Raw genomic sequence first — 27370 nt, forward strand, 5'->3', positions numbered from 1 at the left:
TTTGATCTACATTGAGTTAATGAGGGAGACAATAGGGTATGCAGGTAAACAATCTACATTCAGACTAGTTCGTTACCAAAGAAAAGGAGAGATAGAAATCATCCCCCCTGCCAAACAAAGAATGATGTCAAATCTATCAGACTGTATGAGCAAGAGAATTAAGCACAAGAAATTAATGCTTGATTTTACTGAAACCACTATTTCATTTGATACATAGCAATTACTGAAATTCTCCCATAAAACCTATATCTCTGAGCTACACCTTGTAAAAAATAGTATGTCCTTGATTGGTCTCCAGACCTGCCTCGAGTACCTGTATCTTAGTCTACAAAAGAGAAATCTGCCAGTTTATGATATGACTGGGGTCAATTATACTATATGACCTATATTTAGTCTATTCAGATTATAATGAAAGGCTTTATTGTTATTCATGGATGATTAGGGTATTAATGAACAGTAATCTTTGTTAAGCTTTTGAGTTAAAAATCCATCACAGTCAGGGAAAAACAACCCCTCCCCTCTAACTTCTAAAGATTATTTTTTAACATTATATTCTTATATAGGACTGCAAAAACTGAAAACAAATGCATTGATGAGTAGAATCAATAAAATAAACATCTATTGCAATGGAAAGCCATAAGATAGCATAGCAATAGAGGAGTTAAAGAGCTAAGTAAAATTTAAGATAGGATGGAACCTAACTTGTTATCCATAGCATATTTAAATGCTAACAGTCAGGACAAAGCACCTTCAGGGGAAGGGGTGTCCTAAGTTATCACTCACAGCTTAGGTGATCTCAGTGAAAAGGTTCTATCCTATATGTAGGCAATCAGCTGACTGAGAAAAAGATGGGGAACTCAAGGGACAAATTGTTAATACTGAAGGAATAAGCACTAGTCAGAACCAAATAATAGAAGATGAAACTACAGAATAAGCAGGAAGAAGACAGAAAGGACACACAGCACCACAGCAGAGTCAAGAACAGAAAAGGATCCAGCCTAAGCAGGAAGGCGAATAGAAATGCCACCCTTTAGCGCTTTACAGCACTCTTTGGGTAATTTATTTTGCATATTGCCCCCAACAATCCGGGTCCTCATTTAACCGATCTCGGAAGAATGGAAGGCTGAATCAAACTTGAGTTGGTCAGATAGAACTCCAGGCTGTGGGCAGAGTTTGCCAGCAATACTGTGCCACCAGGGCTCTTCGTGGCCCTCTTTGGCATGAATGTTCAGTCCAAAGATTTAGAAATTGTTTTGTTTTTGGTACTATAGTCCAGCCTAGACTTCCCAAAGCTTATCATGCCAAGATATATTCCTTCACTTGTGAAAGCCTTATAAGTAATGACCAGGTCTTGAATCATGCTTGGAAACAAACTGGAAGCCAGTGCATATTACAAATACATTCCAGAGTTCAGTGAACAGATACGTGCAATGCCACATATTTTTGAGGAAATACACACTTGGTTGTGCATTTTATTACCTGGGAGGACAAGCTGGCATTTTGCAAGGGATGGTTCCAGTAGCTGGTCGGCTCTTTGGGTCACATAAAGAAGTTTCGACTTGTATTTGAAAATCTTTGTAGCAGGTTTCTTTTGTCACTATTTGACCTGCATACAACATAGCACAAATAGCAAGCACAAAATCATGAATATTTGTTTAAAATTTGAAACTCCATCTTTTGGTTATCTAAAGCCACAGTGTCCATCCTACATAATCCTGCATAAACAATAAAGACACTTATATGACTACTTCCCATGGTTTGATTCCCCTGGTCAAAGACAGACTTTGTGCCTTAAGCATTAGCTAATTTCATACTATTTGACAAACAGTTCTGGGGACTATGATATACCATTTGCTCCTAACTGCTGCTGCACAGTTGTCTTTCCTTTCTGCAGCCTTTTCTTGTTTCCATCCATGTTTCTTGACTAAAATGTAAACTCAGTTGTGTCTACACAAGCTAGCTTGTTGTTAGCTCTATATTAGCAGAAAAAGGATGCAGCTTTCTTTTTCAGTCACAGGGATGTATAATTCAGACCAATGTCTTCAGAGAAAGGAAACAAGGGGATTATTTGGAAAGTTCTCCCAATTCAAATGTTTTGATTTTATTTCTGATTGCTTCCTGTTAATCTATTACTCCATTTTAAAATTTTATTTTCAGACAATGTGTGTAGTATATTACAGCTCTCAGTTTACATTTCTCATCCTATTCTTATATATCATCAATACATACACCTACATACAAGCACTAATTAAATCACAGCAGAAAACTGATTTTGTGATCCGATAATGACTGATATTTTATCAATGGTTCTGATAACTTTAAATGAAAAAAATATGAATTGGAAACTGATAATCTGAGTACACACCAATTCTCAAGTATATTGGAAAGTAATGCCAAAGGATGAAAAGACAGCAAACTCACAAAAAGGCAATAAAATGAAACAGCATCTCCTAATTTATAAATAAACTAACTATCAAAATGTAGTATGCAGAATTCAAGTACAACTGTATAGATCCTATATTATGAGAACAACTTTGTTGACTACATTTGAATTAGATAAAAAGTTTAGAGTATCTGATTTGAAAGTTTGCAAATGGAGATTATCTATCTATCTAGACCAGAGGTGTCAAACTGGCGGCCCTGAGCCACAGGCCACGCTCACCCCAGCTCTGTGAAGGGAAAAATGTTGCGAAATATCACATGATGGCAATGTGACACCATGTGTTTGACATCTGTGGTTTAGACCAAATTTTTCATTGTTTTCATTCAGGCAGCTTGTGAATTTAGCTCAGTGCAGGCAACTGTTTTATTTTATGAAGCTGTGACTCCAATTTAGAGATTTTTTCTTTGCAAATCTGCATACATTTTTATGCCTTAGAATATATGGAGAGATTACATAGTGATCAACCCTCGTAAAATTTGTAAAAGCACACTGCTAGTCTGAAGGAATGTCTGACGCATTTCATCAATGTGTTTAAACCTACATCCCGCTTTTCACAAAGTTTATGCAAACAGCCTCAGGATGAGATAGATGATGGGCTGATGGGCAGAATTATTACCATTCCACTTCTCCATCTTATTCAGCTCCTACAGTTCAAGTTTGTGTTTAATCTTTCAAGGATTCCCACTGCAGGTACTGACCATATTATAGTTACAGAATCTATGAAAAAGAAAGAAACGATGGGATGGAGCAAGTCTCAACTTATGTTGATATTAACTGGAAGAAAATCAATTGTCATTATTTGGTCCTTTCTCCACAGAGTTCAAGTCCTCTCTAAACATGAATACTCATACTCCCCTGTTTTTTTTATCCTCCAAACCTGTTTCAATACTACAAATGGCTACCAGGGAGACTTTGCCTGAAGGGAACTACTTCAGATTTCTAAGGTGGGTATGGTGATCCATGTGGCAGGCTTACTCTCGCTCTCCTCAGCTTTTATCATCAACTTCTCTCCTATTGTGGGGTTTTCCCCATTCATACAACCCTTCTATGAACGTTTATCCCTTTGATAAACTATGAAGTTTATCATCTTCTTTACAGATTTCTTTGTGTATGTACATTTTTATTTCATAACATTTTGCGTGACTGATATAAATTTATATCAATGTACTAATACAAAATAGTGAGTGAGGCAATGGTGGTTCTTTAACATTCAGATGTTTCTACAATTTATTTTAGTTCTATTATCAGCCTCTTTACCAATGTAGTCTCCCCGTGCAGACTCTGATATTTTTGATAGTTACATAATATATGGCTTGCCAGATGTCCAGACGACTTAGTCATGCATTTTATGGACCTGCCCATCACATGCTGTCTGTGCAGTGACTAACAAGAAGCTCAGAAAATAGCTGGCAGCATGTCATCTTCCCAGCAAGGTGAGTGACTCTGAATTGCCCTGAGAAGCAAGCTTGGGAAGAAGGCAACAGCAACCATTTAGTTTGTCAAATAAATCAGACTCCAAGCTCACATGGGCTCTGCTCATTAGTCTTCTGGACTGAGAAGGCAAATAACAGTATTTAACAGTAATATAAATAATTGCTGCTACTCAAAGAGTTTCCAGTTATTATTATTTATCCTCACAACAGATCTGTGAAACCTAAAAGTAGCCTAGTGCTTTATCAATGTATCTGTACTTTATTGCTTCATAACTGACAGTTCCTCACTAGTAATAACAACACTGAATACAGAACATAAGCATGTAAGGTTTATTGCAGGTAGATATGCATTTTTTAGTTATGCTACTAATTACTACATAAAGTAACTATTCAAATGTTACTGAAGATGATCAGAAACAAAATAATAGAGTTGGAAGGGACCTTGGAGGTCTTCGAGTCCACCCCCTGCTTAAGCAATTCCAGACAAATGGCTGTCCAATCTCTTCTTAAAACTCTCTAGGGATGGAGCAACTAAACTTCTGGAGGCAAAGCCTTTCCACTGATTAATTGTTCTCCCTCTCAAGAAATTTCTCCTTAGTCCAAGATTGGATCTTTCTTTGATAAACTTCCATCCATCCATTTTTATGCCACCATCAGGCGTATTGGAGAGTAGCTTTACTCCCTTAGATGTTGGAAGACTGCTATCATGTCAGCCCTAGCACTTCTCTTTGCTAGAGACTAGACATAACCATTTCCTGTATTTGTTCATCACATGTTTTAGTCTCTAGTCCCCTAATCATTTTTTTTGCTGTCCTGTGCACTCTTTCTAGAGCCACAAAATAGTTTTTGTATCGCGGTGACCAAAACTGGATACCATATTCCAAGTGTGGTCTTCCAAAGCAGTAGAAAGTATTACTAACACTTTATGCAATCTTGATACTATCCCTCTGTTGATGTAGTCTAGGGCCACATTGGCTTTTTTAGCAGTTACAGCCAAAGAATTTCAGCAAGGATGAATTCTGCACATCTATTACAGGTACACAAATTCTTAACTCTTTGGGATTAAGGTATAAAGAGAATCTTAAAAAGTTTTATTAAACCAGAGTGTCTCATGTTTTGAGAGTGGGAGTTGCTGTCCCAATTTATATCTGATCTATGATCATAACAAAAGAATATGATTTATTGTCTTCTCAACTGTCTGGTTTCCAGCTGTAATGGATACATTATTTAAAATATGGCTGGTATGTTGAAACCAGTTTTGCTTTCCCATAGCTGCAAGGAAGCATCCTAATATTTAGAGTAAGTTTTGGAAGGTAGTGATGTATTTTGCAATTTAAAAAACCTATTCATTCATTGATTATTTTATTTATTCATTTATAAAATGTATGGCCTAACCATCTTACCTCAAGGTAATTCTCAAGATATTTGAAATTAGTCTGAGATGATACTGCCAGGTTAGTTACAAATTTCATAAAAGATCACATTTAAGTGGCAATTTCCATACTGGTTAAAAACATAGAAGAAGGGAGAAAAAGGAGGGAAATAACATTGTGAGGAATACTTGGAGTTCCTGCTTCTTACTTTCTTGTTCCATCTGTCTCAATTATTCTTTTAATTATATCTCCTTTTCTCTCTCTCTCTTTTTCTTTAGTATATGTTTTTTTTATATTCATAAACATTTTGAATGCAATGTATTGTCCGGGCTTGTCATTTACAGAAAAACAAAGTAAAAAAATACAGAAATATTAACATATATACTAATAACAATACTAATGGTATAACAGAATAAATTTGATTAGATTTCTCTCTGTTTTAGCTTATTTATAGTTCTGTTGATTATATCAGCATATCTATTATTATAAACCCTCTTTATATTTAATTCATACATAGCAGTAATCGTTCTTCGCCTAATTTTCACCTCTTTTCCCTATCCACTCATAAAATCTATTCCATGTTAAGTAATATTTTGTGTTCTCTTTATGTTTTATTTTTAATGTCAATTTATCCATCTCTGTACAGTCTAATATTTTCCGAATTATGTCCTCCTCTGATGGGTGTGTTCTCATTTTTCCAATATTGTGCAAATACAATCCTTGCTGCTGTCAATACATGAACAACTAAATATATAATCCCTTTATCACACCCCTCTGGCAATATAACCTACAAAAATATTTCTGGCTACAGATCTATATGTTGCTTAATCATCTTTTCCAACCATGTATGTATTTTCATCCAATATTTACTTGCTTTCATACAAGTCCACTACATATGAACCTGTGATCTGATTACACTTCCAACAGCGATGGGATTCTACCTGTTTGGACTGGTTCGGATGTTAGATTTATATCTAGTTCATCAAACCAGTAGTTGAAGTGCTCGGTTGGCCCCGCTCCCCACTCCCCTCCCCTCCCAGGAGTCTCCACATGGCCTGTTTTGGGTGCAGGTCCCCATGGAGGCTTGAGGAGGGCAAAGACGGGCTGAACTGGAAGTTCCAGAAGTCCAGAAATGGCCCTGTTTCTGGCTTCCAGAGGCCCTCCAGAGCCTGCGGAGGCTGTATTTGCCCTCCCAGAGGCCCAAGGGAAGCTTCTGGACTCTGGGAAAGGCAAAAAAATAGCCGAACCATGTTCTGGAAGTCCAGAAATGGGTCTATTTCTGGGTTCTGGAGGCACTCTGGAGCCCAGGGGAGGCCATTTTCACCCTCCCAGAGGCCCAAGGGAAGCTTCCAGACCCTGGGGAAGGTGAAAAATGGCTGTCCAGGAAGTTCTGGTAGCCACGCCCACCCGGCCACTGAGCAGTGAACCAGTTGCTGGGATTTTTGAATCCCACCCCTGATTTAGTGGACATATTGCTAGACATTTTTGCCGGTCTTGCCGGTGGCAAATGCCACCTATAAAATATTTTATAGAGATTTTCCTTATATGCGGTAGCCATTGCCAGTTTATATATATTTCCTTTTTTCATTCACTGCATTCATTCATTTATTTAAAACTCTCCAAACCATTTAAAGAAAAGGGAATTCCTTTATCTGACTGATTTGAAGACTACCACCCCCGCCCCAAAGTATGTACAAACATTCAGGGGAAGAAAGGGCTCCTGAAATCATCAAATATGGACCATCATTTTTAAAAATGATGGTCCATATTTGATGATTTCAGGAGCCCTTTCTTCCCCTGAACATTTATAAAATGTGATATAGGGTAAGACTATGTTCAAATGAAGCTCCATCTAATAGACTGTAACTCAGATGTCATCTGGATTCTAGAATTGTTTCCATGACTATTTTTAAATCTAGTGGAGTAATTGTCAAGACCATTGTGTGACTTGTAACTTTTCCTTGTTAAAATTACATGCAATGCTTGCTTAAGTATATCAAAGACACTGCTTTGATTTTAAATAATTCTTAGATGATTTTTTTAGAAAATTCTGCCCTACTCACTTTCACATAATTGTCACATTCTCCACACAATGTATCATTAAAGCTGGGAAAACAATACCAGATAATGCTTGTCCAGAAAGCAGTATTAAGTGCACCTCTCAGACAGCAAAAAGTTATCCATCTCTATTCTGTCTGAAGTGTTGACTATAACACCATACAATTATTGAGATGAATGAACAATCTAAAAATGATTAGCACTGACTTATGCACATTGCTACAATTTGCAAAGGTCAGAATTGCATAAGTGGACCTACGTTTTATTGAAATGAGTAGATCTCTGGAAGCTAAAGTTGACAAAGAAAAAAACAAACGGATAAAATACTTGGAACAATAAATATCCAGCTGTCAGTGTGTCCAGCTGCGCTTCTTCGTTGAAGAAATGTGTGTGCATTTAACTCATCCCATTCCCTTGTTTGCCCATTGCAACTTCCTACTTGGCTTTGAGGGAGGGGAGGAGATTTTTATTACAATCCAAAACAAATTGGGCTCAAAGTGAAGGAACACCTTTTCTCATTTGCTTTTTGCCATTCTTTTTATACTTGCAGCAGAAATTTTCTGCAAGAACACTGCCTATTAAGCATTTAATTCCAGCCTTACAATAAATAATTTAGTAATGGTTATCTAATAAATCTATCCAGGTGATATTAACACATACATATAAATAAAAAAAATCTAAAATGAGATTAAAAAGGAAAGATTGAATAAAGGCAAATGATCACTTTAAAATCCTGCTACAGTTTGACAACCATAGCTCTCTTGAGTCAAAGGCAGACGTATCTGTATTGAAGCTGCTGAGACAACAATCAGCTTCAGTTTTTAAGGATCACAGTCATTTTGACCTTTACCTTTTACATGACATCACCTCTTCATTCTCCAGATGGCAGATGTTTACACAGAACAAGCAGTGGCAGATTATCTCCCCATAAACAGACAGCTGAGTTGATTCTGGCCTCTAACAATGTAATTTTCATTTTGTCAATCCTTGGTAGTTACCCAGACTAGTTTAGGTGACAGGATCTCAAATGGATAATATAACCATGTATCTTCATGGGGATTTTCCCACCCTATTTTCAGATTAGATCAAACTTTAGCTCCCTTCATCTCAGTCCACAAAGCAATGACAAGAGTTGTAAACTAATACATCTGAAAGGCAATAATTTGGGGGATATTACCCTGGAACAGAAGAAAGCAGCTAACTATTTCAGGAGTCATTTTGAACTTCCATTTTTACCATCTAGTAAAGCTCATAATCTTTTGCATTATTATACCTTAAACAAAACAGAGTCCTTTAATTGCCTTCTTTAGTAACATAAAACAAAAAAGAAAATTGCTGTCTTTGAAGAATAACAAAAATCTAGTTTTGACCTTGAATCCAAAACTCAAAATTTTGCCCCAGCTAAATAGATCAATAGATGCACCTTAGATACATGGTAGGTAGATACAATATAAATAGATGCACATATGAAGTATTTCAGATTATTTCCACTCCAGACCCAGTCAAAGTTATCATTATGTTGAATAAAAAACAACTACTTGTAAATCCTTTTGGGAAGTACTCTAGTTTTGGACTTCCAGATAAGAAATAACAGACTGAAGATTTCTCCATGAAAAGTGGTCCCAACAATTGCAGCAGATGAAGAACTGGCTAGTAAACTGGTTCTTTGAAACCTCTATGGACAAGTGGAGGAATTGAAATCATCCACAAGTGCTCCAGACAGCTCACAAGGAGACCATAAGATCAGTGACCTCTGTGAATAGAGTTCTGTGAGATGAACAATCTTGCTCAAACCAAGAAAGAACACTACTTAGCATATTACCTCCTCTAATCACTTATGAACATTTCTTGTTATTGGAAATACCTCGTAGACTTTTTGGCATAAAACAGAAAAATGAAATTATGATTTATGGTTATGTAGGTTATAGAAGAAAGACATTCATGATGTTACTTTATATAAAGAGGCAAAAATATAATTGTATTTATAACTGCTCTAAAGAAGATCAGAAGCTACTTATTTTTTCAATCTCCACATATATATGGAAATTGCGTATTAACTGCTTTTAGCTATTAGAAATCTTTGGATGGATATGTTTGACAGCACTGGGTGAGGTTTTTTTTTTTCCGTTGACACCAGGACTGAAATGACAATGCTTTGTGGATTTGTTTGTAGATCAGAGATGGGATAGGGAAAGAAGAAACCCTTTGTTGTATTTTAAGACATGATAAGTTACTAAAATTATTTATACTTCTGTTGATGAAGGTAAGAAGTCACTTCTGTATGTGTGTGTGTGTATGTGTATTTCTTTACTGTACTGTATTCTTATTTTTCCTTCTTTTGTATTTCTCTTTCTTCCTTGTCTCCTTTCTTTTCTGTATTTCTACTTCCTTTTTATTTTTCTACTTTCTTAGTTTGTATTCATTTTTACTGTTATAATCTTTATTAAAAATTATTATGGTATACAGACATTCATACACTGTTTAATTTTTGTCATTAATTTCCCATTTATAAGGTATTATTGGGGTGGCATGTGAAAATATTTTAAGTTTCTAGTATGGTGCATTGTTATTATATTTTCGGTTTGTTAACAAAAATGATCAGCATAACAAAATATCAGGTGTCTTCCCATTTGTTTCTAATATTTAAGATAAAACTTCAGAGGTAGTTTAAATAAATAGCTCATTAAGGATATTACTATCCAAATGGACTATACTTCAGAATCAACGAATGTGAGTGGAAGGCCTGATTTCTGAAAATGGGACAATTTGCAGTCTGCAATAAAACTATATTTTAAAACATTTCAGATATACCTTACCTGCTCCACATGAGACTGAGCATTTAGGACGGATGATGGCCCATGTATAGTTGTGTTTTAATATATGTGTTCTTTTGGTTTCCACTTTAGGAAGAGAATATTCCCATGCAATTCCTAGATTTTTCCCTTGTGAGAGAAGCTGACAAAAGGAAACAAAGGAAGCTATCAGTTCAGGGTTAGTGTGTGCTAAATTATAAAAGCTTCCATAATAAGGAATTCCTGGCCAGGTAAATTTATACAACATTTGAAAATATCTGGAATGACTCAGCTAGAACTGAGGTGAATCTAGAGAATTATAATATTTGTGTAAATGTGTAAAATGCATAAATCTCTGGAATAGAAATAAGGATCTGATTTTGTCTCTTTTAGTTCAAAAAAAATGGATTTGCTTAGCAAAGTAGGGCAAGTGTGGCTAGACCTGGTCCATCAACACAAACTAGTAAATATCCCATCTACAAATTTTATACTTAAGTATATGTGTATAAAATTAAACTATTTGATCATCATATGGCTAATCAGAAATGTTGTAGGTGATCCATAAATGCTTCTTTTCATTAGTCTTGGGAGGTTGGAATAATTCAAATTGGCAACAGCATTCTGGAGAAGAGGTACTGACCAGTGGATGAAACTCTTAACACTCAGGATGAGAAAGTTCATCTTACTAGCCAATAACTGCTTGTTAGAGCTTGAGACCATAGAGGGATTCAAATGATATGGGGCAGAAATTTGGGCTCCACATCATCTGACCCTGACATTTTTATTTCATGGGCAGCACATGTTGCCTGAGATCACATCATGGTATGGAGAATATCTTGAGCTATATAAACTACTGTCTTTTTTACAAATAAAAACTTATGTCATTGAAATCTGTCCTGTCTGTTCACAATTTTAGATCTGACTAATGAATTCTTTTCTTCTATTACAGTTCCTTGGTTCATGGGAATGTGTTGAATATCTAATTGGCTATGCCTGAAGGAGGTCATTACCCATAAGCACAGCTTACTCAGTAAGTGCAAGTTTGACTAATCATCCAGTTGTTTAGCACTGAACAAGAAATGGATGGAACTGGGTTTTTTTACTTTATTTTAGAGGCATTGATTTAGGATATCCCTTCTAATAAGGTAGATTTATTTATAGTCTGCCATTCCAATAAAAGCTATGGCAAGTTGATTTTGGTATTTAAAATAGTATGCACAACGAAAATAAATGAATTGACAGCAACAACCTCCCAAATATTTGTATTCTTTTGATGATGGCATGCTATGTGGGAATTAGATTCATGCAGACTGTTGAAGAAATGCATGTTCCAAGGTGACTCAGGATCATTGAAAAGGAATTGGCATAGGAGTTGCTATGCTAGGAGGACAACATGAGATGGAATTTGTGTACCTTGCACAGATAACTAAAGAAAGAAAACAAAACAAGAAAGAAGATTCAGTTTCCAGTTATGATTTAACTACAACCGTTAATTAACTTGTTCGGGAATTTAGTATCAACTATATTATAAGATAAACACATTGTCATTTTAGCAGAATCAATACTGTTGTTTGTAGATAGAAAGATAGTTAATCTCTGAATTGTAGAGCAGTTAGGTCATAAATTAATGGTGGTAGATACAGCAGGAATAGAGAAGTATATCCCCTTCCCCAAATCCAAATTGTTTATAAGAAGGACCTAATCACTCCTGAACATTCATGACAGAATTTTAATTGACTATTTCATTAATTACTGAAATCACTACATATCTTAAAAATATAGCTGCTACTATATTAACATATTTATCAAACATATTCTGTCATTTTTGTGGGGCACATTTTGTATTTTTCTATATAAGCTTCTGGGAATAATTTTGGGTCATTTTGTTGTTTTGTTTGGAAGATGAGGAAAAGAAAAATAAGAAATGTTACTCAGAACTGTGTTTTGGAAAATAATACCCCTGCTCTGGTTCAATATTTCAGCTTCAATGTTCTATGTTCCCTTGGAATAATATAAGTTGCCCCATACTTCTGGGGATTTTAGAGTAGGAACTAATTCCCTCCCTCCCTTTTTACTTGAATGCTCTTTTTAATTTATCTTTTGTTTGTTTTGAGATTTTGTCCATAGATATCCCCAGTCTTTTCATATATACTCTATTCTATCTAATTGAAATTAAACATGAATTATCATAATAGGGGACAACTTAAATTATTCCAAGATTAACTATTATTCATTAATTGCATTCCAACAACATGTAAAGGTGTACAAACTATCAGATTCCTTTTCTATTCTTTGTGACCTCATTCTCACCTCTCAGTGAGCTTTGGTCTAGAAGTAGCAGGAAAGCAGTTAAGTTCTTCTCTAGGTCTGTATAAAATCAATGTAATATTTATAAGAGAACATTAGGAATTGCCGAAGCTTGTATTTTGACTACACTGCAAATTCAGAGACAAAGTCATAATGTCAGTTATAAATATCCATGACTTGCTAGAGTATAGGTTAAGCTGCAGTAGATCCTCATTTCAGGAAGTAGGAACAGAGCTATGAAGCCTAATAAAATTATTCTCCTTATTCAATATGTTATATTTCAGTATTGTATTATGACTGTCCCAGAATGAATCACAATGGAGAGGCTATAAACAGAGATTAGGTTTTGTTAACCTGTGTTATCCATGTCTTGGACTTCTCAGTCGATATAATAAAAAAAATGAGTCCTTCAGGAATTCTAATTACTTTTACACAGTGAACAACATTCCATAATAATATCACTTACCTCTATTATAATAGTCTCATTTGTGGGTCCAGAAGCACTTAATGTCTCTGGGTTGTTATATGGTCTTCGATAGACAAACAGAGTCCCAGCAAATTTGTATTTTCCAGGCCAGTCAACAGTCCAATAACCATTAAGGTGGTACTTTTTACTGGAAGTGCGAACTGCAATATAGGAGTTGGATACATTCATCTCATATACATTAATGCTTCTTGCTCCAGCAGGGATTGTGACTAAAGTGTAGTACTCTAGATAAAGGAAGAAGAAAGACACTCCATAATGCAATAGCCAGGTCCAGATGAAATTGTGGACTTTAAGAAATAAGTAAATAAACATATATTAATCCCCAATGTAGGTTTCTGCTAGGAATTTGGAGACTTAAAGTGAAGACATCATGATGTAATTATTTTGTAATATTAAATCCTGTATGTAGTCGAGAGTTCACTGAGAGATATACTCAGAACTGCAGCTTTAGGCATGCAGAGGGCCAAAACTGTTGACCCTAGAGAAATGTTTTCCATTCCCTCCCTCTTATATCCCAAGGACTTAGGGCAGTGCAAGTTTAAATTTCTTCACAATGCTTTCTTCATTTCCCAGGCTTAAAGTAGGTTTTTGTAACTGTTGCTTCATAGCTTCTCCAGAATCATCTCTTTAGCTCAAGAATTCATACAGTATTTCTACTGTATGAATTCAGATATCTTTAAGCATAGGACATTGACATTGATTGTTGTGATTGTTACTGTCCTCCAGATAAATTCCTTTCCAAGAAGATGTAGAGTCTACATGAGGATAAAGGATCTAATAAAATAAATCCTGAGAAATCTATTTCTGAAGTCTTGGCCACATTTCCTCTCACCCCTGATCTTACAGCCTGAAGTCAGGACCTGAAACAAGGACACAGACATGCATATTGAATTAACTTTTTTTCTGAGTTAAACACTGGAAAGCAAAAACTAGAAAGAAGTGCCACATTGCTGGGAAAAATAAGCCTCCTTGAAAATAGGCTGTTATCTCAAGTAGATAAACACTAAAAATGAGATATAAGCAATACCAATTGTGTTGCAGTGGGATAAAAGCCTGCCCTTTGTTTTTTCAACACTGAGACATAGTGTTTCATTTGAGGCCAACCTGACCTAGATTTCTCTGTGTTTTGAAAGTGTGATGTTCTGAATAGGATAACACGCCATCTACTCCTGAAGTTTCAAATAGCAGTACTGTAGAGTCATCATCTTGCTGGGCGCATAAACTTCAGATGAAACATTGAGAAGAATTCTCATACTGTTTCTGTACCTGAAGAATACAGACTTTTCTCAAAAGGATGCTGGGTCTTGGAGATCCTTGAAAAACAATAGCAAGTCTTTCTACTATCTTAAAGACTGAAACCAACATATAAGCTCATAGCCTATTTTCACCTAAGAAGTAGATATGACACCAAGCAATGATGTTGGGCCTTGAGAAGTGTTATACAGGGGTGGAATTCTACCAGTTCACACCTATTCTCTAGAAGTGATTGTTAACATTCTAAGTAGTTCAGAGAACCGGTTGTTAGAAGAAATTATGGGCCTAATCCTGTAAGGAAGGCAGGAAGGAAACATTCTGGTGTTGCTTACAGAAACTGCCTCTTCGTTAACCCTTATTACATTCTTGGCAGGACTAGACTTCCTGTCTCAGGAACCTCTCTGGAGTTTTTTTCCCCTCCTTTGCTGGTACTTTGCTTGTGTGGAGTGACCATTCAAAGTTACAATGGCACTGAAAAAAGTGATTTATGACCATTTTTCACACTTATGATTGTTGCAGCATCCCCACAGTCATGAGAGGCCAGGGAAGGAGATGTGTCTTGATATGAGTGATATTGAGTTGGACACCCCCAGCCAGTCACATGACCACCAAGCCACACCCACCAACTAAGCCACACCCATAGAACTGGTTGTTAAAAAATTTGAATCCCACCCTTGGTGTTATATCAACCACATTCTTGACTCTTACTCTGCAGGGAAGAGAGGTAAGAACATGATAAAGGACTGACTTCCAAGAGCACTAAGCGTCATGTCATTTGAACATGAATTATCTGGAGATAAAAGAAATTTGGAGTCAAGATGAGAAATACGGTAGGGAGACTACAGCATGACACGGGGTCTACAACCTCATAGGGTAGCATACTTGATGTTTTTGAAAGCATCATGTGGAATTTCTGCAAAAAGCACTGCCCTATTGGCCTGTACAATTGGCTGCCACAAGGATATGATCAATAACAGACCAATTTACAAGAAAGAAAACTGAAAACATTGAACCCCAGCCTCCTCTCTATTCCTCAGTAGACTCATTAATGTCTTTATCCAGTTGGGTAGTGGGTCTTTGCTGAGATCTTTTACAAGTCATTACCTTTAATCACAGACACACAGTAAATGTAGTTTTCTTGCCTTCAGAGAAGGCCAAAAATGTTTAGAAAGCAGCTTTATTGTCAGTTGTATGGAAGTAAATCATATGCACTGGATGTCATAAAACTGCTCATTTAATTTGTTTTTATCATTCTTATTTATATAGACATGTATGCCTTTTTCTGTAAATAAACACAGAAATATTTTTTCTCTAATAATTTTCTGTAGATAATTTTAAAAGTATTGAAAATATTTTAAAACTTCTTACGATTTGTAGAGTGTTGTTTTGTGTACTGCCCTTTATAAATTCTGCAACTTGAATTATCTCCTTTGCATACTCCACAAGCATCTTCTACAGCACTGGAGCCTAAGACATGATCACAGCCAACCACCTGCAAAAGAAGGACTTCCTTGATGCACGCAAAGTTACGTAACATACAGTAGTTTAATCTAAAGGTTTACAAATAAGAATCAAAACATTTCATTTTGCTGGACATTTTTGTACAGCCTTATACAGAAAAAGCCTGTATCTTTTGTTTACATATTTTTGTATTATGTGTATGTATTATGCCCATTGTTTACATATTTGTTTATATTTTATTAATATAAAACTCTTCATTTGTGATAAATCTAAAGCATGGCTTCTCCCTCTTGCATATATTGTGATTCTTTTCAAAGTGTTTACCTGGTCCTTTTTGCCCTTTTAGGCTGTCCAAATGTGAAAGAATAATAAAAAATATAACACACTGTTGAGCATTTTTTTACTGTTTAATAGAAAAATAGTTAATACCTTCAGCATTCCCAGCTCATCCCAAATGACCTCATATTACATGAGTATTTCTCTTGAGTATTCCCCCCCCCCCCATCATAATTCATAGTTAAATTAGAGAAAAACATTTGAGGAAAAGGGTTTGCAGAAATGCTATTGATAGGAGAAGGATGCTATTGATCACTTGGGACTTTCAAGAAGAGATTAGACTGCCATCTGTCAGAAATGGTGTAGGGTCTCCCGCTTGGGCAGGGGGTTGAACTAGATGACCTACAAGGTCCCTTCCAACTCTGATTATCTGTTATCTGAAGTAACAGAGGGTTCACACTTGCATTTTTTATTTTTAGCCTCTTTTATGTAAAAGTTTGGAGCAGGGTATTGGACATTTAGGAAAGGGCTTAGCTGTTTCCTAAATAACCCCTACTATTAAACATGTAGTAGTTTCACTATTGACTGTTGACCGTTTATATGTAATATTTTATGGTAGGGGTTCTGAAATTCTTTGAAATTGAATTGGATTTTGAATTAGTTATAAAAGGAGCAGTTTTTGTGAAATAAATGGGAATAACTATTAATTTTAAAGATGAATTCTCTGTTTGTTCATAGAACTACAGAGTTGGCCCTCTACATACCCAGAGAGTCATAGAGCTGGTAAGGGCCACTTAAGTTCAATTCCCTGTCATTGCAGGAATTCATTTTTATTTGTTTTAAATTTATGTTATACCAATTAAGAACAACAAAAATCCAAATCAACACAATTTCAAAGCTGATGAACAAAGCAATTAAAAAGTGAAACTATAAATTAAAAATCTTGGAAAGCAAATCCAAATTAAAGCATCCCAGACAGGTAGTTGTCTAGATTTTCCTTGAAACATATCCAATGAAGAAGAATCCATCATTGTACCTTAAATCCATTTCTCTGAGTCCTGCACTCTGAATTAGACAGAATAGGTCTTGACCTTCTATGACATCTTTCAGATATGTGACAAATGCAATTACATGCCCTCAGTACCCTGCTCCTTCAATCTTTCTTCACAAGACTTAATTTATAGACCTCTCAATATCATTGTTGTCCTTCTCTGAGCCTGTTCCAATTCCTTATAATTCAGTTGTCCTTTAGTTGCGATGCTTAAAAGTTAAACCCAAAGCAGTTTACAGGTACTCCTTGACTTATGACCATAATGGAGTTTGGAATTTCTGTCATAAACCACAAGGTCATAAGTTGAGGCACTCACGTGACTCGACCTGATTTTCTAACTTTGATTATGGTGGTTACCAAGTGAATGCCATAGGCACTAAGTGAATCCAGGAGTAGGCAAATCAATGTATTCCTATGGTATTTTTGCTAGAAACCAGCTGAAAAGCCAGAAACTGGCACAAACCATAGTAAATCACAGTCATGTGACTGTTGAACACTGCAACTGGCTATAAAGGTGATCCAATTGCCATGCACCTTAAATGTAATAATGTGATTGCTGGGCTGTGTGCAGCCATTGGAACTCTAAAACTGGGTTGAAAATAGCTTTTGGAGGATGTGTCATAACTTTGAACCATCACTAAATGGCCGGTCATAAGCCAAGGACTACCTATGAAGTGAATGATTAGTTCCCAAGAATTGGAAATTATAATTCTGTTGATCCAACCTAAAATTACATTTGCCTTTTTTGCACCTATTCCACTACTGACTCATATTCTCAGTTTGAATCAATTAATATTCCAAGAACATTTTCCTGGTATCCTCTATATATTTGATTTAACTGAAAAACATCATCTGATCATGGAGATTTGAGCTCTTTCAAAGTAAAAAGATATTGCCTAACCATATTTCTATCCATCTCAAGCTTCACTTCTGCCCTTCCTCCTGCTCTTCATAATTTTCTAGCTACAGACATATTTTTTTCTTGGAGACAACTGAACCAATGTAAGAGTTGAAGAGCTTTGCCTTTTCTTTGTAATCTGTTAGCATTTTGTCTTCTTCGCTAAGCATATATAGATTCTTGCCATTTCCTTTTATTTTGAAAATATTTATGGAAACCATTTTTGTTATTCTCAGTGTCCTTCACTAACTTCAGTTCATTTTAATATTTTTGCTTTCCTAATTCCAGCTTTACATTTGTGGGCTCCTGGTTTCCTTTGTGAGTTGCCTTTATTTCTATTTTGTAATGTTATTTTTATGTAGCCCAGAAATACAATGTCAGGTTGCACTGGGTTGCACAGCAATGATAAACATGAACCAAATACAGAAAAGCCAGGACATCAACATGGCAACCAAATGTAAGTTGGTCCACTTTATTATGTTCCCAACCTATGGTTGTGAAAGTTGGACCTTAAAAAAGTAAGACAGGAAGAAAATTGACTCATCTGAATTGTGGTGCTAGAGAAGCTCCTGCATATTTCTTGGACACCAGAAGTGACTAACAAGCAGCAAAGGTGACTAACAAGCAAGTATGGACATGCAACTAGAAGGCAAACTAACAAAACTGTATCTCCCTTATTTTGGCTATGTCATGTGGGGGAATTCACTGGAGAAAACAATTATGTTTGGAAGAGTTAGCTATAAAGGAAACCAGGCCACCAAAGAACCCAGTGGCTGGACATTATGAAAGCTGACACCACCTAGTCCACAGAAAAACTTAGTGCAAGGTTGGAAAATGTGGAGAGAGCTGTCCCATAGAATCACCAAGAGTCAGATATGACTGAATGGATAACATCATCATCAATGTTATTTTTACAACCAGAGAGAGACTTTGGGCCAGACATTTTGGGCTGAGAGAGAATGATTGGCCAAAGATTACCCATCTGTTTTAAGCCCAAGGCAGGACTAGAACTCACAGTTTTTCAGTTTCTACCCTAGTGCCTAAACACTACATCAAATTGGCTCTGTAAATACTAATTAGAGATATGAAATGCATATTAGCAGCAAAGAAAAGTACCTGAGTTCATCATTACCTCACAAATACCATCAATACAAACATTGCGGCTATCCTCTGAACAGCGGGTCCCATCTTTTACTTTGTTTGATAAGGAAAAGAAGAAATCAAAACCTTCCGCAATACAGTATAGTTTGCACAAATACTGTTCTGAAATGGAAAGAGAACAAGAAGCCTTCTTTTATTTTTTTCTACATCACTAGAGCTGGAAGTAAAATATGAATAAATATAACGTCACCTAAAGTGATCTAATGGGGTAATTTTCACAAGTCTTTCATTTATTAGAAACTGTAAACCTGGTAACTGAAATATATTGTATCTTTCTACTTTATTGATTATTTACATTTTTGATTTTTAAAAATCAACATAACTCTAAACAGAAGAAGACATATATATAAATCAAAGGCCCGATGCAATTAAAAGCTGAGTGTTTATTAATTTATAGATGAGAGATTTCACCTCATGCATATTCCCCAAATGAAATAAGTTTGCTAAAGAAGTGCTTACATTTGTCTGGATTAAGTCCTAAATGAATGAATAAGTGCTTTTATCCTGCTTTCAGTGCTATTTAAATGGAACATTAAAATATTTAAATAAATACATTTAAATAAGGATACATTGAAGTGTTGATTTTAAAATGCATTTGTAATTTTAAAGCTGTTGAGAAAAGGGCAAACCATTACAATGGCATTAACCAAGAAAATTATGCAAATTCATGCCATGTTCTTTCTGGAGAAGAATTAAAACATACATTTCTTATATATACATTAATAAAGCTTATGCTATTGTATTGCTTTCTTTCATTCTTTTTCTTTTCCTCCTAGGTTATTCTATTCTTTTTCAGTTTTTTCTCTTTTTATTAAATAAAGGGGAGGGAGGGAGGAAGAGGGAGACACAGAGAGAGGGAGGGATGGTGGGGTGGAAGGAGAGAGAACATGTGTGAATGCACCTATTTTCCCCTTACTGAGATTCCTGGAAGGCAACAACTTCAACATCCCTAGATTGTGATCTTCCTTCTATGCTTTTCCTTGTGGTGGTGCATTCCAAAACATCCCAAATACTCCCTAAATAGGATGTTTAATATTAGAGGCCATCTTTATATAATACATTCTCTTGATTTTTAACAATTACATTTGCAAAATGAACCATTTCACAATTTAAAACAGAAATGTGTACAATCTGAAGTCATATGCCTGAATGCAACTGATCTGATTTCTTGAGGTGGAGGCTGGGGCTGGTCCTATCACACGTGCACTTTCATTCTTCTGACCTTTTCAAACATATTTAAATTCACCTTCTACTTTAGTGTATGGTTTCCACTTGTAGTGCCATCCTCTGAACCTCTTGCTGTTGAATTCTGCACACTGAGCAGCTCTAAAGCTAATGCTGTTTAGGGGACACTTCTGAATGTTGCAAAGCTTTAACATCCGAGAGGAACCTTCACAGAATTTCCCTCGATGTGAAGGTCTATAACATTAATGGAAAAGTTATCTCAAATCAGTTATTAATTAATAACATAAAATTAAGTAACAAAGCAAACTGAAGAAAATACATGACACATTCATACAGAAGAAGCTTGTGACTGAAATGTTCTTATCCCATCAGCCTAATATGCATATAATTATACTAAAAATCATTTTTACAATGTAATCACTGTCTGCATAAAAGCTACAAGGTTCAGTGTGAGACATGGGACAGTTCCCCATTTGCTCACATTCTGCTCATTGCTTTCCATATGAGCATGCTTAATCTAGAAATAGGCCAAAAAGATTGCCCTTAATTTGTCACTCAATTCACAGGCTGCTGACAGTTGGGAAATTAACACCTTCAAGTGGTGCAATGACAGAGTACTTGCTACAGTCATTTTTCCTTGCCAGAAAACCTCTGAGAAGGACTAGAATACAATTTTTTAAAAACTGTCCATAATTTTCATTTTTTTTTTTTTGAGAGGTGATGTTGGTGTTGCACTACCTTGAGAATTTCTTTTTCCATCATGAATTGATTCTTTTTCTATGAAACGGAGAGCCATACACTTCAAGGAAAAATTATATGCAAAATTTTATTCCTGGGCATTGGTTGTGACATTAACTCATCTATTTCTACTCCAGCTAGCTTTACTATGCTCACTGCACTTTCATTAAAATATTCTGGAAACTTGTAAAGGCCAGAAACATTATTTTTGAAATTAAGTCTATGTATATTCTCCAGTTAAGTATGTATCATGATGATGGGGAAAATGTGTTAAATATTATTCAGCTATTGCTCCTTTGGCCAAGGAAAGCCAAATGACAAGCTTAGTAAAGTGGATTGTGTATTGTATCTTAAGTGTACCACCTTCAGCTAAAATGCAAGTATTTTCCCCTCCCTATTGTCAGTTGTGTTCTTAGCATTATCAATGTGGTGAAACTGGTCAAAAGATGTTGAGGAAGTATCCTTTCCATTCACTGATGACAGTCAGACAGTCAAAACTCTGCCAATTTCAGTATATATATATATCTTTTTAAGAACTGGCTGATCTGAGAAGATGGAGAAAGGAGACTGAGTAGGAAGAGCACCTCTATGTGAGGGATCCTTAAATAAATAAAAGCAATATGTCTAGGTCTGTTGAAGAGATTTCTAATGATGCATAGCATAACATTTAAACAAAGCATACTCCTGAAATGAAGGATCGGAATGCATCCCTTGAAAATGCAAATAGAAATGCAGCTTTTAAATAACTGTTCATGGAACCTCCTGTGCCATTTAAAAAATTTTCATTTCAGAGATTATTTGGAGTCTATTTTTGTTAATTTTCTTAATTCTGAATGTGTGTGAGTGCCTCTTTATTCTACCCACACTTCTAAACCTAATTCTTGTTCACAAGTAACAATGCATGTGTAGAGCAATGGACAGGCACTTAACTAAGGATAGAAACTTATATTTAAAATTATAGGGAAATATAACAGGGATGCATTTGAGTAGATTTTCAACACAAGAATTTATAATTTAGAATCCAGCACCAACAATAAATTTGTAATCCTGTGCATCGATGATTTATATGCCTGTTTAGCAGGTGTGGGTTTCTACCGGTTCTGTCCACCTCTGTAGAACTGGTAGCTCTGAAGAGCAGCAAACATAGAACTGGTTCTATGTCTGCTGATGTTTTTGCCCACCCACCCACCTGGGCTCTTACCTGATCTTTATTTCCTGATTTTTCAACTTCAGCAGCTGAACGAGGCACAGCTGCAGTTAAAAAAAGCAGGAAAAGAGGCTGCTGCTGACCATTTACAGGTGCGAGGCTCTCAGCATGCAGGGAAGCTCATAAATCCCGAACTGGTAGTTAACCCTGTCATATCCCGCCCCTGCTTTCTTAATCATTTTCTCAAATATTAATCTCAAGTCCTTCAATTTCCTTACTGCTTTTTACTTTTGAACAAAACAGGATTACTTCATATTAAAGATTCTACCTTTACAAGCCATCAAGTAAAACACTCTCGTCTGTACAAGAGGATCCATGGCCAGATGAATAAACTATTAGTTCAACAAAGAAATAGATCCAGTGCATCTTTTGGAAGTCCAGCATTGTGTCCTAATCCTGGGTTACTTTTAAAAACAATTGTTCATATCATAAATAGTTATGATTAGCTTTAACAATTTAGATTAGACCCGAAACAAGGAAACGCTCAGTCACCTTGGATTAGAACAGTTTCGTTCTCGATGAGATATACCTCCTCCACAGGTTCTAGAACAGGATGACCAGCTGGACCACTCAGACCAATGTCCGTGGATTGGTTTTGGTCCTTCATCACCGTATTTCACACATTGGCCACCACGGCACCACTATAACGTATAACAAGTTTGTTTGTGTGAGAATAAGCAATTATTAATAGGTTGCAAATTCAAATAATATGGGGCCTGGCAGTACTTCGTATTATCTTGGAAACAAAATGTGGGCCTCCAACACTGAACAGTCATGGAATAATACCCTACCAGCTATAAGCATTTGATAGCAGATTAGTTACTACATGCAGGAGTAATTGCAGATTTTGGATGTTTTTGAGATGGCCCAATTTAAAGCACATCACGTAGATTTGGCTATGTAATATGTGAAAGAACTACAATAAACCCAGCTTACTACCCAATTTATAATCTTCAGACAGAAGCAGCCAGCCAACTTTATTTGACAAAGAAGCCAGGAAAGTTTGGGTCTGGTGACTTGTGTCAGCTGTAAGACTAGATTGGCAAATCATTTTCAGATGGTTATCAAGAATATTAATGAACCCTGTTCCTGAAATCAGGAGTTAAGCTTAATTTAAAGAAGAGTTTACTTTTAAGTTACAATCAACATCCCAGTAGGGTAATTCTACATCTCTAATAAACATATAGGTAGTGTTATGTCCTGAGGACTCAAGGAGTTCTCACTCAGGTCCACTCACTTGTGTGGGCGATATTCCCCCATTCCCATTGGTTGGTTCTCCCCAGCAGCCAGCTATAAAAGCAGGCTGCGGGTCCAACTGGTTGCTGATTGCTGCGAGCCAGTTCCAGGCTTGGCAAGCACGGTCAGCCCTTTATTTGTAAAATAAAGTACTGTTGCACTCATGCTCTGGTTCAACCTCTCATTGCTCAAACTTAACACTGGCGACGAGGATGGGATGGCTACCAGATGCACCTTGCAACCGCTGAGTCACTAGCCACCGATCCGCAACCCAGAGAGAGCGATCGGCTGGCGATAAGAAAACGCTGATCCGCAGCCAGAGAGCGGTCAGCTAACAAAACGAGCGATCAAAAAGAGCAAACGCAGATCCGCAGCCAGAGAAAGCGGTCTGAGTCAAAAGTTAGAAGCGTCTGTAGCCGCTTGTTAGCCCCGCACGGGAAAGTGAAGCGCTGCGAGCCGCAGCCGCTCTGCATTGGCGCGAAATTCAAATGGGTGTCATTTGAATTTCGAGCCAGTAGGAATCACAGCACAGCGCTGTAGAGAGTCACTAACGCCCACTTTTTTTTGGCGCGAATCTAGACACCTCCAACGGCTAGCAGCCAACGTGGTAACCCAGAGAGAGAAAGAGAGGTTAGCAAAAACCTCTCCAGAGCTGATTTCACTAGTAACTCACGAGCGCTCGTAGTCCCAGAGATTTTTTCCGCAGGTAGCCCAGCCGTTCCAGCACCATGAGTTCCAACCCAGTATTCCCGCGTTTAAACCAGACGAAGAGAAGTGGGAATCGTATAAGAACCGTTTCAATCATTACATCGATGCGGTTGGCCTGGCGGATGCGGGAGAGCATCGGAAAAAATCCTATTTCCTAATCTATCATGCGGAGCCACTGTTTACGATACCGCCGCAGCACTCGTAGCGCCGAGAGAATTAAAAAACGTTCCGTGGTCCGAGTTGCTTGAGATCCTCACTAACCACTACGCCCCAGACCTTCACAAATCGCCAGGAGGTTCACGTTCCGTATGAGGAAGCAATCAAGTAAGGAGACCATCAATCAATATATGGCCGCCCTCAGAACAGCAGCCCTGCACTGCGGGTTTGGAACATACCTGGAGGACATGCTCCTCGATCAATTGGTTTGTGGGGTCAAGGATCTCAAGCCTACAGAGGCGTCTGCTAGCTAAAAAGACCTCAACCTCGCGCAAGCAGTAGAGGAGGCCCTAGCAGCCGAGCTAGCAACGAACTCAGCCACCGAAATTCAGGGCCCAAGTGCCAAGCTAGCATCGCGTTCCCAGTCCATTCCGAAGAGGTGGAAGCGGAGGAAGCCCACAACGATGAGAACGATGTCCATCGCCTCACCAATGACAGACGGTCGCAGGTAGGGGCCAAACAAGAATACACCGGTCCACCCAAGCACATCACGCTGTGCCTAGCCTGTGGGGATCACATCAAAGGGCCACCTGCAGGTTTAAAGGAGCCGTTTGCAACAACTGCCATAAGAGGGGGCACATTGCGAGAGTCTGCCAAGCCCCCAAAGCGCTGCACACAGACCCCCGTCCTCGCACTCAGGACCACAGAGGCAAGTATTAAACTGTCGATGACGCACCGCCTTGCCAGGCGTACTGGCCACACTGTTAGTAAAATTTCTCTCTCCGTTTCCCTAGAAGGTAAACCGTGCCACATGGAGGTTGACACAGGGTCAGCGCTCTCAATAATCTCATGGAACACCCTCAAGAGACTCCACCCCAGCCTATCTACTACCCGGCTTCAGAGATGCCAGTTCGGTCTGAAGGACTACCAGGGGAAGGCCATTCCCGTGATCGGCAGAGGCAAGTTCTTTGTCAGTTTTAGAGCTTTTAAAGGCCACCTACCTCTAGTGGTAGTTAACGGCAATCTACCCACCTTATTGGGGTTGGTTGGTTTCCCCACCTCGGCCTAGGGTTAACAGGAGTCCATGCTGTCTCAACCTCAGACACTGACTCCTTATTCGCTGACTACGCAGATGTGTTCAGCGAAGAGCTGGGGTGTTATAATGGAATCCCCATCTCGTTCACCGTTGACCCCCAGGCAGTTCCAATCAGATTAAAACCACGTAGAGTTCCATTTGCTATTCGACCAAAACTAGACGCTGAATTGGATAAACTACTAAAACAAGGGGTCATTGAGCCAACAGATTTCGCCAAGTGGGAGACGCCCATTGTCACACCCTCAAAAAGATGGTAGCCTGAGAATTTGCTCGGACTACAAGACAACAATCAATAAATATTTACAAGTTAGCGCCTACCCTGTGCCCGTCATTCAGCACTTATTGCACACATTCGAACCGGGCAGTATTTTTGCTAAATTGGACATGTCTCAAGCATATCAACAGTTCCCTGTTGATAACCAACAGCGGAACTTCAGACCATCGTCACTCACAGGGGTGCCTTCCGATGCAAGCGTCTCCAATTTGGCGTAAGTGTTGCCCCGGGTATTTTTCAGTCCCTCATGGAGCGGATTTTACAGGGCCTCCCTGGTGTAGTACCCTACTTCGACGACATCTTGGTCTCGGCCAGGGACAGACCCCAACTCTTCCAGAGAGTGCGAGCAGTGTTAGAGAGGTTCAGACAGCATGGCCTCAAGTTAAAAAAAAGAAAAATGCGCCATTGCCACTAGACAGGTGGACTTTCTGGGCTATAAAATTGATGCCTCTGGCATTCACCCCCTGGAGTCCAAGGTTAGGGCGATCCACGAAGCTCCCACACCGACCTCCAAAACGGAGCTACAAGCTTTCTTGGGGCTCCTAAACTTTTATGCATCCTTCTTGCCCCATAAAGCCTCAGTAGCCGAACCCCTACACAGATTACTAGACAAAAAGTCACCGTGGCACTGGGGGCACAAAAGAAGACCAGGCGTTTAACGCCGTCAAATCACTACTTACGTCAGAGGCAGTGCTCATCCAATTCGACCCCAACCTTCCTTTAGTACTGGCAGCAGACGCATCCCCTTTTGGAATTGGGGCGGTCCTTAGTCACCGACTCGCCAATGGCGCCGAGGCCCCCATCGCCTTTTTCTCCAGGACGCTCTCGGCCACGGAGCGAAATTACAGCCAAATTGACAAGGAAGCCCTAGCAGCTGTTGCAGCCGTGAAAAAGTTTCACGAATTCCTTTTTGGCCACTTCTTGAACTGGTCACCGACCATAAGCCCCTTCTGGGCCTACTGGCCGGCGACAAACAGACACCTCAAGTCCTCTCCCCTCGGATGACACGGTGGACACTTTTCCTAGCGGCCTACTCATACAAACTTATCCACCGCCCGGGCAAAACTCTATCCCACGCTGACGCGCTCAGTCGCTGCCCCTTACCCGCTCCGGCTGAAGACCCAGCTCCTGTCAATGCCATTTTTGAAATCACACAGTTGGACCTGCCCATCACCGCCCTTGACATCGCCGCCAAAACCAAGGCAGACCAAGCGCTCGCCCAGGTGCTCGACTGGGTGAGGAGGGGGTGGCCGGGAGGCAACGTTGATAACAAATTCGCACCCTTTAAGACTCACATGCAGGAGCTGTCCAGTTTGCAGGGTTGTCTTCTGTGGGGCACTCGAGTGGTCATTCCGACCTCGCTGCGTACCGAGTCCTGGAGGCGTTGCACGAGGGACACCCGGCATTGTGAGAATGAAAGCGTTGGCACGCAGCTACGTGTGGTGGCCGGGTCTAGCGAGGACATTGTCAATTGGGTAAGTTCCTGCAGCATTTGCCAGGAATCCCGTCCTGCTCCCCCATCGCCACCCCTACCAGATGGGAGCGCCAGCGCCCTTGGTCTAGAATCCATATCGATCTGGCCGGCCCGTGCATGGAAAGATGTTCCTAGTGGTCGTGGGACGCTTATTCCAAGTGGATAGACGTGGCACAGCTATCCACGACCACCACACTAGCAATCACCAACGTGTTAACGCGCCTGTTAGTTACACATGGACTACCCGACTCCTTGGTCTCCGATAATGGCCCACAGTTCGCATCAGTAGAATTCAGCCGTTT

The 27370-nt window shown here is 38.4% G+C and overlaps 1 protein-coding gene across 1 annotated transcript in view; it reads right to left on the reverse strand.

Annotated features, from left to right (window-relative positions):
- The window catches only part of ADAMTS16 (ADAM metallopeptidase with thrombospondin type 1 motif 16), an 82069-nt gene that overhangs the window by 19706 nt on the left and 34993 nt on the right, over window positions 1–27370 (reverse strand). Inside the window, exons 12-18 of the mRNA XM_026701010.2 lie at window positions 22617–22765; window positions 20241–20413; window positions 18966–19096; window positions 15516–15639; window positions 12873–13117; window positions 10124–10262; window positions 1480–1606 (exon numbers count right to left, since the gene is read on the reverse strand). Of these exons, the coding sequence (XP_026556795.2) occupies window positions 1480–1606; window positions 10124–10262; window positions 12873–13117; window positions 15516–15639; window positions 18966–19096; window positions 20241–20413; window positions 22617–22765 (1088 nt within the window). The remainder of the gene's footprint in view (window positions 1–1479; window positions 1607–10123; window positions 10263–12872; window positions 13118–15515; window positions 15640–18965; window positions 19097–20240; window positions 20414–22616; window positions 22766–27370) is intronic.

This window comes from Pseudonaja textilis, chromosome 3 (genome assembly GCF_049901715.1).
Source record: "Pseudonaja textilis isolate UNSWEBS1 chromosome 3, rPseTex1.2, whole genome shotgun sequence".
NCBI lineage: Eukaryota > Metazoa > Chordata > Lepidosauria > Squamata > Elapidae > Pseudonaja > Pseudonaja textilis.